Genomic DNA, 12664 nt, shown 5'->3' with positions numbered 1-12664 from the left:
GGTGGCCCCCATTTACATTGACCTGAGAGTCCTGGTGTCCCACCCCGTGCTCATGAACGAGGTAAGCACATGTCGCTAACGTCCGGGAATCGTAGCTGAAATACAAATAGAAACTCTGTTACATAAACTGTTAAAGAAACTGTTACCTTGAGGGTTAGGGTGTAATATCTATGTAGATAGAACAGTCTCAAAAAGAATAAATACACAAACAAGGATTTTCGAGACTCGTCTAGCGCGGCACAGATACAAAAATGCGTTTTTTTCCTAGCCAATCGGATGTCTCTTTCGTTTTCCAGCCAAGTCAAAAATATATTAGTGAATCCTTGTTTGTGTATTTATTCTTTTTGAGAATTTGTTCGAGTGCCAAAGATATAGCTGTCTCTGGGCGGAGGCTATGATGTCTGATAGAAGAACACGTGTGTAACACGTGGGTCTAGTTTTCTTTGTCGTTAAAAATAACTTTTTTCTTTATAAATAATCTATAAATAATGTATAATATGTAAATGTTTTTTTATTATACAATTATACTGTAAATAAATATTTGGACTTCTGTTCACAAATTTAAAACACTAAAATAAAAACAGATCTAACAGTGTTTGGTAGATTCATGCAATGTTCAGTACAATTTTCCACTTTCTTCCACAATTTTTTTTTTTAATGATTAGGTCTCCAGTCTAATTCACCAGCGTGCACTAAAAGAAGGGCTGCAGTTTGACTCTCTGTGTGGGGCTCCTTACACTGCCCCGCCTCTGTCCACAATCATCTGCTCACAGAACCTACTGCCCATGCTCATAAGACGGAAAGAAGCAAAGGACTACGGTGAGTGCTGACATTTGAAAGTAGACTTGAACTGTAAGACTGCGCCATCTTGTGACCAACATACGCAGGTTACCAAAGGCAGGGCCTTCATTATGTAGCACTGGACTTTACTCCCTACAAACCATTCTAACTCTGAGTTGTGCTCCTCTGATGATTACCGTGACATCCTGCCCCCCCCCCCACTCCCCCGCGGCGATGATAAAAAAACCAATGTCATCTTCCTCTTTATCTGCTGTAAACAACCCTCTGTCCTTTGGATGTTAACTTATTTTTAAATCATCTCAAAATAAACGGGTTAACAACGTATGCCTTAAAAAGGCCTCAGAGTGGAGACACTGAGTCAGTGCAGCCTCTCTCCTTAAAAAGGCCTCAGAGTGGAGACACAGCCTCTCGGTGTGTTATTTCAATCAAATTCTACAGGTTTTTCTTTATCTTTAAAATTCATTTTTTGTTCTCACTGGCCTCTTCCTTTCCTTTTTTTTTAATGCACATTATGCTTCTTGAACACTTCCTGTTAGGAACCAAGCGCACGGTGGAGGGCTCATTCCGTGAGGGGGACACCTGCCTGATCATCGAGGACACAGTGACCAGTGGCAGCAGCATCATGGAGACGGCCGTTGTGCTGCACAAAGAAGGACTCAAGGTGGTGCCGTACTATTGGTATACTATTGATTTGATCACAGAAACACAGAGGAAGGAATCTTGACTTTTGTCAATTCTGATTAGGTGACAGATGCCATTGTTCTCATGGACAGAGAACAAGGTGGGAAGCAGATGTTGGCATCCAAGGGAATCAGACTCCAACCAATTATCTCCATGACCATCCTGCTTAACGTGCTGCAGACGGCTGGACGCATCGATGCCAAGACTGCACAGAATGTCAGAGAATTCATTCTGGCCAATAATACCTTCAGGTACAAACAACCTAGTCATCAATCAGTGCATCTTTAAGTTGGACTGCAGTTCAGTTTAGTATCTAACGTTATTAACTTTACTCTTTCAGCTCTAAGATGAGCAGCTCTGACGTTCCCATTAAAAAGCCTTGTATTAGAGCGGCGTCCGAGCTGAGCTACGCAGACAGAGCCAAACTACCAAGTAAACCAGTCTCTAAACATCCGTTTGTAGGTTTAATGTCTGTTACCTGCCAAATACGTCTCCTCTGTCGTCTTCTCTCTGTCTGCAGACGTTCACCCTGTGGCGTCAAAGCTGCTCAGCGTCATGGAAGAGAAGACGTCCAACCTCTGTGTGGCCGCCGACGTGACCAGCAGCGAGGAGCTCCTTCAGCTGGCAGACACGCTCGGCCCCCAAATCTGCATGCTGAAGACACACGTAGACATCCTGGAGGTAGGAGGGACCAGGAGAACCAGAATTAGTTTTTGACAAAACTAGTTTTAGGGTAGATGTTTTAGCTAACTGTGATCATCCGCTGACAGGACTTCTCAGAAGACTTTGCCCAGAAACTACAGGCTCTGGCTGAACAACACAACTTTCTCATCTTTGAAGATCGAAAGTTTGCCGACATCGGAAACACCGTGATTCATCAGTATAAAGGTGAAGCCACAAAAACATCTTGTCATGTTAGAATCCTGAGTATTGTGCTTCATTTGCCTGTTGTGTTCCAGGTGGTACATACCACATCTCATCCTGGGCCCACATTGTGAACGCTCATGTGGTGCCAGGTCCAGGGGTGGTCCAGGGTCTGAGTGCTGTGGGAAAACCTCTGGGTCGAGGCTGTTTGCTCATCGCACAGATGAGTTCTCAGGGGTCGCTGGCCACCGGAGAATACACCAAGGCTGCGGTGAGTGTTTGGGTCCTCGGTGACGTCTGGTCGCCTCGAGTTTGGCCTGAGAGTCATCCGTTTTCCGTTTCCTGTCCTCACAGGTGAAGATGGCGGAGGAGCATTCGGATTTCGTGATGGGTTTTATCTGTGGGTCAAAGGTCACCAACAGGCCAGAGTTCATCCACATGACTCCTGGTGTTCAGATGCAGTCTGCAGGTGAATCGAATGTTTACATTTTTTATTTTATTAAGCACAGGATAGCTGTGGCTTAATCGTGACTAATCGAGCTGCTCAGCAATCACTAAATATGACAGACGACGTTTCTTTTATATTTCTGTAACAGAACGACCAATAACAGCATTCAGTGTGTGTCCATCTGCTGTATTAAACACAGTGAAATTATGGGATGTACAGTGAGCGCCATTCAGTCCAAATGCATCCAAAATGTGATTCCATAAATGAATGAACGCATGATTTTTGACGGTTCTTGTTCTGTTCATTTTCCGTCGTTCGTTTTTTTTTTTAAAGTCATGTTGGCCTGGAAACAAAAACAAGTACAACACGTCTGTTAAACTCCTTGTGTAAAAAGACCAGAGGCTTTTCTTACCTTTTCCTTTGTTGTCGTGACTCATGTTAACACTGGGTGGTGCTGTCGTTGAACAAATAACCTGCGGGCTCCGGCTCACCTCCGTCTTCTCCCTTCCACAGCTGACGCCTTGGGCCAGCAGTACACCAGCCCGGAGGACGTCATCCACGTGAAAGGCTCTGATGTCATCATCGTGGGACGAGGAGTATTGACGGCTGCTAATAGGCTGAAAGCCGCAGAGTCGTACAGGAGGTCGGGCTGGGAGGCGTACAAGAAGAGACTGTGTCAGGAAGAGATATGAATAAGATCATGGGTTAATGATTATGGTAAAATAATTAGAATAACAAAATTTGTGTTAAAATAAATATAGATGTGCAAATGAAATGTTATTTGTGGAAATACAGATTCTTTTGCATCAATGGTACGATATATATAGACCCTCATCATCATCTGAGTTCTGTTCTTCAACTCTTCCTTTACACAGTACTGCATGTCTGCATTTAGTTTTCATTGAACTGTAAAACTGGAAAGGAGTGTTGTTTCTGCTTCTTAACTTCTTCGTAATCTAAACGCCCCAAAAACAAGATGATCTGGGCTTTTATTTTGACAGCGGGGTATCTCTAACATTTAGAGTCTGCCCCAGAACAATTTCTAAATAATTTCTCTTACATCATTTCCCAGTTTGTGAACCGTGTGTTCATCCTGAGGAGTCAGCCCACCGTCATCATAAAACCAACAAATAAGTCAGTGGTATTAGAGTAACAGGAGCTCAGAGAACAAGTCAAACAAACCCCTCCCCTTTAAAGGAACAGTTTGTCAACAGTGTCCTGAAGCTGTAACAGTCAGCGTTCATCACTGGCTTCACGGAAAAAAGACTTTTTGTTTCCTCAATGTTATAACTTTTATTTTACTTCAATAAAGAGTATAATTCTACTACAAGAAGATTTTTTTTGTTATTAAGTGAGAGTTTTTATTGTAGTTTATAATTAGGATTTGACTTCATGGTTTAAATATCCAGTGTAAAATTATTATTTAAAGATCTGAACAGGACATGCTTTATTTTAATCAAAGAACAAAAAAAAACAGGATCATCTGAAATGAGAAACTAAAAATACAGGAAATGTTTGTCACAAACTCAGTGGAGCAGTGTTAGCAAATCTGAAATCTAACGAGTATTTATTCAATTAATATTTAAATTACGCAATTTCTTGGTTTCTAGTCTGCCACTGAGCACTCTTAGTAACGACTTTTATAAAAAATACCAAACAGATGACGGCACCAAGGTCAACCTCAGGTCAGCGCTCCGGCTTGTGTCCGACCAGCATGGTTAATTATGTTCACAATTAATCAGGATAAATCCACAGCTAACTGCTGATTCATTGTTTTAACAATCATAATTAATTCCTTAGTGAATGAAATAAAGATAAAGCCCCCCCTCCATACTACTGTAATATGAGCCAGACTCAGTGATGTCTACCTCCTGACTCCGCCTCAGTCTGTGTGACCTGTGACCTTAAACCAGGGATTCTCAATTAACCCCTCACCCCCAGACTCACCCCCCCACGAATTAAAGTACTATTGAGAAACTGATAACGTGTATATTTCTATCTGTACAAACCACTGCTGCCACCTAGTGACAGGAGGCTTGTTATCATTCAACCATTACAGCAGTGGGTAGAGTAGCCAAAAATTGTACTTAAGTAAAAGTACTGTTACTTCAAAATAATATTATTCAAGTGGAAGTAACAAGTAGTCATCTAAATAATTACTTGAGTAAGAGTAAAAAACTACATGGTAAAACTACTCAAGTACTGAGTAACTGTTGAGTAACATTTATTTTTTAGATTGATTTTTTTAACGTCTATTCAATCATCCATCCATCCATTTTCTTCTGCTTATCCATTACCGGGTCGCGGGGGCAGCAGCCTCCACCCACATCACACTGCACAGTACCAACCCCCCCCCAATAAAAAATATAAATCAATGAAATAAAAATTAAATTAAGAATTAAATATTAAGAAAATAACTTAAATTACAAAGTAACAAAAACTTCCAAACCTCTGGACCTGTGGATAGAAACACGTGTTTGAGGCTACGAGCAGATCGAGCTCAGCACAGAGTATTCATGTAGCCTAACAGGACAAACATTCGCCTATCCACAGCAAAAAGAAAAGAAAGATTTGTAGGTCAAACTTATCGTAACATGTTTCCTCCGGTTGGACGATGGGCTTTTGAAAGTTGAAATATCCGTCTGTTTGGGTGGATAATGACCGCTAAACTAATCCGTCCCGCCACCGAGATCCAGCATGATCGCGTGACGAGACTGCACAGCAAGGGCTACATTTCATTGGTCAGTCACAGTCGCGCGATAAAGCCTTGGGTGGACGTCACTCTCTGACGAAATAAAAGTAGAGATACCGGATCATAGATCTATAGAGAATAGAGAATATGGCTAAAGCTTCATCCAGTATCTCTGTAACCAGTAACGAGCTCCGTCAGGCCTAACGTAGTGAAGTAACAGTACTGTTTCTTCATAAATCTACTCCAGTAAAAGTAAAAAGTATAGTGATTTAAAACTACTCCTAGAAGTATTTTATTTTGTTTCGTCTGCTGATGTCCAGTGTAGGCACCTGTCCTCAGCCTCAGCCTAACCCTCGGCCCCCCCCTCACCCCGCCCCCCTCCCTCCTGAAAACCATTATCAACGGATTCAAAGAGCTTTTCTGTCAGAGTGGTTGAACTGGGTGAGTCACTCCGCAGCTCACGCTCATTTGCATCCAGGCCATGATATGGAAATGTGGAGACAGCAGCGGCAGAGGGACAGAGAGAGTGGACAGGTAGGGACGTCAACGAGTCTGTGTGGAAGCCCAGGGGTCAGACACGTTGCCCGGCACAGAGGAGGGAGGGAGGGAGGAAGGGGGGAAGGAAGGAAGGGAGGGAGGCAGGGGTGGGTATGGTTCAAATGTGCTCTCTCTCTCTCTCTCTCTCTCTCCTTGCTCTCTCTACCCTCCCCCCCTTTATGTCAATATTGGATTAGAGCAACGCACCAAGCGACAGGTGTCTGTTCTACACCGAGGTCGGCTCTTCTCCCAAATGTGCTCTAGGAGGGGGAGGGGAGAGGGAGGGTGAGGGAGAGGGAGAGGAAGAGGAGGAGAGAGAGGGAGGGAGAGAGAGAGGACGGGAGAGAGAGAGAGAAAGAGAGAGTATAAAAGACGTATACCTGTCACAAACCGCACACACGCCGTGCGTCACAGGTGCTCAGAGTTGACCGCCGCCGCGCCTTTGCACCAGATTTCTGTTTTTTTTTCTTTTCTTTTGTTTTTCTAAAGGTAGGAGAAAAAAACTGTTCTTTCTTTACAGAACCTCAAATTAATTCTGACCAGAGTTCACTTTCAAACCTGTTCTGATGTTTTCAGGTCTCCGTCCACGAGCTTTGACTGACAGCTGTTGGGCTCCGGACCGTCAGGTCCAGTCTGTCTGTCTGTCTGTCTGTCTGACTGAGGACCGGGGGTAAAGACTGTCGTCGTGTCTGTGACTTTTCCCTGTCTGTATTTGCCTCACGTTGAGCCACACGCACAATACCTGAAGATGAAGTTTTGTTCGTTCGGCTCGCGTTACGCAGGTACGGATTAGCATCTGGGAAAAGACAGAAAGTTTGCGTTTCAGTCCAGTTTTGGAGCCGCTGTTCAGTCCAATGACGGGAAGTTATTAGTCTGATTTAGTTTTATTTACTTATTTGCTATTTTCCATGAATAAACGCTGTGAGCAGACAGAAATAAAAGAGCAGCAGAGTGAAGCAGCAGGTGTCGACTACATCACAATGAGGACAGGAACTCATTTGCATACAGGTGAAGTCGGACGGTCTGCCCAGAGCAGTTCCTTCCTCGACCTGTAGGTTTGATCTGACTAATCCAGGTTTAAGTGATTTCCCTGCAGTTGTTCCACCTCCGATCCACGAAACATCTCCAGTTTTTTCAGTGCTGGGAAAACCCTGAAGAAGTGAAGGAGTCTCTGGGACCAGAGGTGGAACATCTCACAGGAAGTCCTGTCATGGAGGCCAAAAATAACCTGGTTTCCAGAGACTGATGTAGGAAGGTGGCGCTAATGTGTAACAAAAACCTTCATTTCATTAAATCAGTGAGAAAAGACGAACGAAGACAAACTCCGGTCTCACGTTTGTCCATATGTTCAGGCAGAACTGTTCTCTGCTGATTAACACCAACCACAGGAACCAGGGAGGTAGTTCCACAGAAGTTCCACTAGGGGGTAGTTCCCCTCAGGATCATTTGAATTACCCTACCTTGATACCATATCTAAAGCTGCCCCCACACAGAGACTGACATGCCTCAGGTCCCCCCCCCCCGACCCCCCCCCGACCCCCCCCCCCGTCACATACGTAGTTTCCACTGGGACCTATTTATGACCGTCCGTCTCTGACATCATCAGGTGAAGCTGTGGACGAGCAGCGATCGGAGAGATGGGCTTAATGGGAGGACATGTTAATCATTAACTAAACATTACACACACACACACACACACACGGAGCAGACATCTGATATGGGCCATCTGTCACTGTGAGCCTGATGTTGAACCACAGCCTCATTTATTACTGCTATATAACATTCAACCAGTTACGGTGAAAATGTCTGAGTCTGAACTTCCTGTTCTTTTTTTTTTTTTTTTTGTCGTTTGTCTAAAACATTTATTCTTTCAGATTAAATTAAACAAAAAAAGTTGCACTCTTTCAGTGCAGAAACAAAACGTCGTCATATTTTTTAAATAGAATTTTTCATGAAAGCATTAGATTAGATTAGATTAGAGATGATTGACATGTTGGAGCAACATAAGGACAGAGGTTCTGTCCATATAATATAAAAATAGTAACAACAGAAATATTTAGATACAATATATAAATATATAAAATACAGAAATATATAAATACTAATCTACATATATACAAAAATGTTAAACAATATATTTTTTTATAAATGTACCGTCCATATTTACACCAGATTAAAAAGCTGTGATTAAACAACAAACATATTTGTTTTGTCTTTTTTAATGTTCTGTTTCCTGTGTACAAACAGTGACTTCACACCAAACAACTCTTTTACTCTTTCCTTCTTTTTTTGGGGGGACATAAATGTAGACACAACCTGTTTCACACCAGAAGAAACAGCTAAAAAGACACTGGACCCCCTCTGGGACAGCACCAGTACTGCAGTACAACAGAGTACAAGGCAAAGCCAGTACTGCATGTCTTTCTGTACCTGAGAGTATATATTTGCCTCTGCGTGAGGTGCTGTTAGTCAATATTTGTTTAAAGCCAGAGGATGGTGGAGCTCACACTCCTCAGTATCCTGGTTACCCTGTCCCCCCTGTCCCAGTTTGAATCGACTGTCCTGTCTGGTTGTTACTGCTGTTCCTGCTGCTGCTGCTGTTCCTGCTGCTGCTGTTACTCCTGCTGTTACTGCTGCTGTTATTGCTGCTGCTGTTACTGTTACTGCTGCTGTTTCTGCTGCTGCTGGTGCTGCTGTTGCTGCTGCTGCTCCCTGTCCTGCTGCTGCTGCTGCTGCTCCCGCTCTTACTGCTGCTGCTGCTGGTGCTGCTGTTTCTGCTGCTGCTGCTGCTCCCGCTCTTACTGCTGCTGCTGTTGTTGCTGCTGTTGTTGCTGCTGTTGCTGTTACTGCTGCTGCCGCTGTTACTGCTGCTGCACCCTGTCCCAGTTTGAACCGACTGTCCTGACTGGTTGTTACTGCTGTTACTGTTACTGCTGCTGTTATTGCTGCTGTTACTGCTGTTACTGCTGCTGTTTCTGCTGCTGCTGCTGCTCCCGCTCTTACTGCTGCTGCTGTTGTTGCTGCTGTTGTTGCTGCTGTTGTTGCTGCTTGTGTTACTGCTGCTGCTGGTGTTGTTGCTGCTGCTGTTACTGCTACTGCTGCTGCTGTTATTGCTGCTGTTACTGCTGGTGCTCCTCCTGCTGCTGGTGCTGCTGTTTCTGCTGCTGCTGCTGTTACTCCTGCTGTTACTGCTGCTGCCGCTGTTACTGCTGCTGCACCCTGTCCCAGTTTGAAACGACTGTCCTGACTTGTTGTTACTGCTGCTGCAGCCTGTTTGACTGCTGCCGGCCATGTTCTGTTTGACGAGGCACGAACACAAAGCCGTGTTATCTGCAGTGAAATTATTTAATTGGAAACCGGTTCGGCACCTGGTCTGAATCATGGAGCCACAGGTCTGATGACACTGAAACCAGAGTTTTAATATCAGTCACCATGAAGAAATGAAAACCACAGGTCGACTGACCACTGTCTGCCTTTTACCCATGATGCCCTCTTAGTGAACCAATGAGCCTCTGCTGGAGGAGCATCATTAGAACCACACTGGTTCTGCACAAAGACCAGGTTATTACATTTGTGGCGTCTGTCAAACTGTTGATGGTAAATACTGGAGAAAGTCTTGTTTAAAGGGTGTGTGTGTGTGTGTGTGTTGCCTGTAGGCTGTGTGCTGTTTCCACTGGCAGTTACTGATAAAATAAAATGGAGTCATGCAAATGCCCCAGGCCTGGTCCTGCTCCTGTTTATTCTGAATCTATTGTCAATGTTTCTGAAGCTGTGAAAACCTACAGGGTTGAATGAAAAAAATCCTCACCAATCAGCAGCTAATGTTTGAGTTCTAACCCAAAAAATAAGTCCAAATGTATCTGTGTGGTTCAAGTAAAGCAGTTACTCCACTGGACAGATTGAAATATTTTATATCAGAAACGACTCTGATTATTCACTGTGGTTTTGTTCATTTGTCTTTTATAACTTTCTTTTAAGATTTACTTTTTAAACGACTCTGATTATTCACTGTGGTTTGGTTCATTTGTCTTTTTTAACTTTGAAGATTTCTATTCCTTTCCCAGCCTCTACAGCGTGTGGCTCCAGCTGCCGGTGTCTGAGGAAACAGGACACGGAGGTCAGTGGAGACGAACACAGGTGATAAGAGCAGATGTCCCGCTCCACCATCCTCGCCTGGATTAGTCTCCGTGGTAACCTTCCACCTGAACGCCAGCACTTATGCAGACCAGATTGTTTGTCAGTGGATGTGTATTGATGATGATGATGATGATGATGATGATGATGGTGTGTGTGTGTGTGTGGTGGTGAAGATCAGTTGGTGGATATATCAAATATTTAAACTCCCATTAACCCAAAAAACAAGTCAGCAGTGACATCATCACTTCCTGTTCGTTGTGACAAAAATTATTTTACAAACTTTGTTTAGATCAGAAAAAGAACAAGAAGAAGAAGGAGGTGATGACGACACTGCCAATGTTCAGGGTTTCACATTAACCCATTCATGTGCTGTAAGTCAAAGGATTTTTACTGTCATCACATGAAATTCATCGTGATTAATCGTAGTAGTTGTCACTGTTTTTGTTTGTGTCCAATCCAAATGATAGAATTATTCACATGGAAAAATGTCAAGAACAAAAACAACTTTGCTAAAGCCCTAGTCCTCAACCTCACTGCTGTGAATATTTGATACATACTGTGTACTCCACACCACTCTACTGCAGTATTTGGCTCTAACATGAATACATTTGTCCATTCATTTGGATTCTTTTTTAATCATTTATTTTATGAGCATAAACAGTAAATAAAAATAACTACCTTTTCACCCTGACAAAGTCCAAAGTCTGTATTTATTGTTGTAGTTCTGTGCAGGTGACGCAGCCTTAAAACATGCAAATTCTCAGCTCTACATTTAAAAGGGAAATTTAAAAGGGAGTGTGTGTCTGTGTGTGTCCAAAGATAACTTCTTACTGGAACATGCCACACACACGCACACACACACACTGCTGCACTGATGTCCCATTGTCAGGTTCTTAGGTTTTTATTTTGTCTTCATCACAGACGTGGATGATGTGAGGAAACTGAAGGAAGTCCTTCAAACCCTGAAAGCTTTTCAAATGTCAGGCTTTATTCTAGTCAGTTAGTGATGGGGTGTGGAGGTAAATGAAAAGGTGAGGGTGCAACACACACACACACCAATACACACACACACCGCAGGCATACGTCGCACAGTGCCACAGGTGGAACATCTGTGTCTATAGAATCTTGTTGTTTCACCTGCACCTCACCTGCTCAGAGGACAGGGGTGGGGGCTGGGGGGGTTCGTACTCACACACATACACAGAGAGAGAGAGAGAAAGAGAGAAGGACAATGAATGGCTTAATAACAAAGTAAACAGCCCACAGGTGTGACCCCGATTCTCCACCCACTCAGAAACACCAGCCTGGTTTATAAACATCCACCACGTGTTCTTCATTATTTACTATTTTTTAAATAATTTTTTTTCATATAAATATAAATCATTAATCCGACATTTAGAGGTAGAAAACCTAACAACTCAGTTTTACAGCACTCGAGCACCCTATGCGCACTTCACAACTTTGCCACTAGATGTCAGCAAAGAAGAAGGAAAGTGGATCCGGGAACTGGAAAAACACCGCGGAAATACTGACTGACGTCAACAAAACGCCATTTACAGAAACAGCTCATACAATAATAACAGTAACTCAGCGGTTGAACTGGAAAATGAAGAAGAAACTAAAATAAATATTCTCTGTTTCTAATGGATTTGAGACCAAGGAGAAAATTCTGTTGTTCCGTCGTCTCTCACAGGTCGACACGACTGTGTTTAACAAGGGTTTACACCAAGAACACACACACTGGACGGTGTTGTTTGACTGCTGTGTGTTCAGCTGTAAAGTAAATAAACGTGCTATTATTAATATTATTATTATTAATATTATTATTGTGTTAATAAATGGTTTAGGTTGGTTCTAATAACAAAAACAAACGTAGAGAAAAAATGTGACAAGCTCCTATAATAAAACAAAAATGTCACACTGGCCAAAAAAGAAATACAAAAAAATGGAATGAGAAAAAAAATCCTTTGTTCTGTAGCTGTGTGTGCAGTACTTAATTTGTACAGCAGGACGACAACAGGCTTCACTGGATGTACAACAATACTGAGAGACAACTTTGATCACAATAAAATCATCATTTCCTATGGTCCTTTTTACACTTAATATTTAAATAAGTTTTATTTCTATAAATTGTTATGTTTTGTCTGTTCCAGTAATAAGAAAAAAAATTATATGTTTTAGTTTAGTTTTTTAAGAGAATTGACCTACAGTAGGTCTGATTTACAGCACAGGGAGAGAGTGAGGAGGGTGAGGGGGGTGAGGAGGGGTGAGGAGAGCAGGGATTAGCCCCAAGAATGTGTCCATTGTCCTGCCACACCATCAAACTGTCATGTCAGTGCATTACCACCGTGTTGTCGCGGTGTGTGTGGACCACTGTGTACGACCACCGTACTGATGACTCAGCAGTTTTCCCAGCTCCGGGGACAATAGTCCTCTGGAGCCTCCACAAAGCACCAGGCTAATGCCGGCCTTTCAGCCGCACGGCTCAGCTGCTGAGTGTGCAA

General features: G+C 43.0%; 1 protein-coding gene and 1 long non-coding RNA gene across 2 annotated transcripts in view; one reads left to right on the top strand and one right to left on the bottom strand.

The window, feature by feature from the left end:
• The window catches only part of umps (uridine monophosphate synthetase), a 4477-nt gene extending 356 nt beyond the window's left edge, over nt 1-4121 (top strand). Inside the window, exons 2-11 of the mRNA XM_025063744.1 lie at nt 1-61; nt 666-819; nt 1338-1462; nt 1546-1733; nt 1823-1914; nt 2003-2163; nt 2253-2370; nt 2442-2617; nt 2701-2815; nt 3308-4121. Coding sequence (XP_024919512.1) covers nt 1-61; nt 666-819; nt 1338-1462; nt 1546-1733; nt 1823-1914; nt 2003-2163; nt 2253-2370; nt 2442-2617; nt 2701-2815; nt 3308-3486 — 1369 coding nt within the window. The 3' untranslated portion in view covers nt 3487-4121. The remainder of the gene's footprint in view (nt 62-665; nt 820-1337; nt 1463-1545; nt 1734-1822; nt 1915-2002; nt 2164-2252; nt 2371-2441; nt 2618-2700; nt 2816-3307) is intronic.
• A 2460-nt stretch (nt 4122-6581) lies between these two features.
• The window catches only part of LOC112488356 (uncharacterized), an 11663-nt gene continuing 5580 nt past the window's right edge, over nt 6582-12664 (bottom strand). The window contains exon 2 of the long non-coding RNA XR_003052328.1: nt 6582-6819. This is a non-coding gene — a long non-coding RNA (uncharacterized LOC112488356). The remainder of the gene's footprint in view (nt 6820-12664) is intronic.

This window comes from Cynoglossus semilaevis, chromosome 16, assembly GCF_000523025.1.
Source record: "Cynoglossus semilaevis isolate Cse_v1.0 chromosome 16, Cse_v1.0, whole genome shotgun sequence".
NCBI classification, from domain to species: Eukaryota; Metazoa; Chordata; class Actinopteri; order Pleuronectiformes; family Cynoglossidae; genus Cynoglossus; species Cynoglossus semilaevis.
The sequence above is the reverse complement of the archived record's forward strand: the minus strand, read 5'-3'. Positions and strand labels throughout refer to the sequence as shown.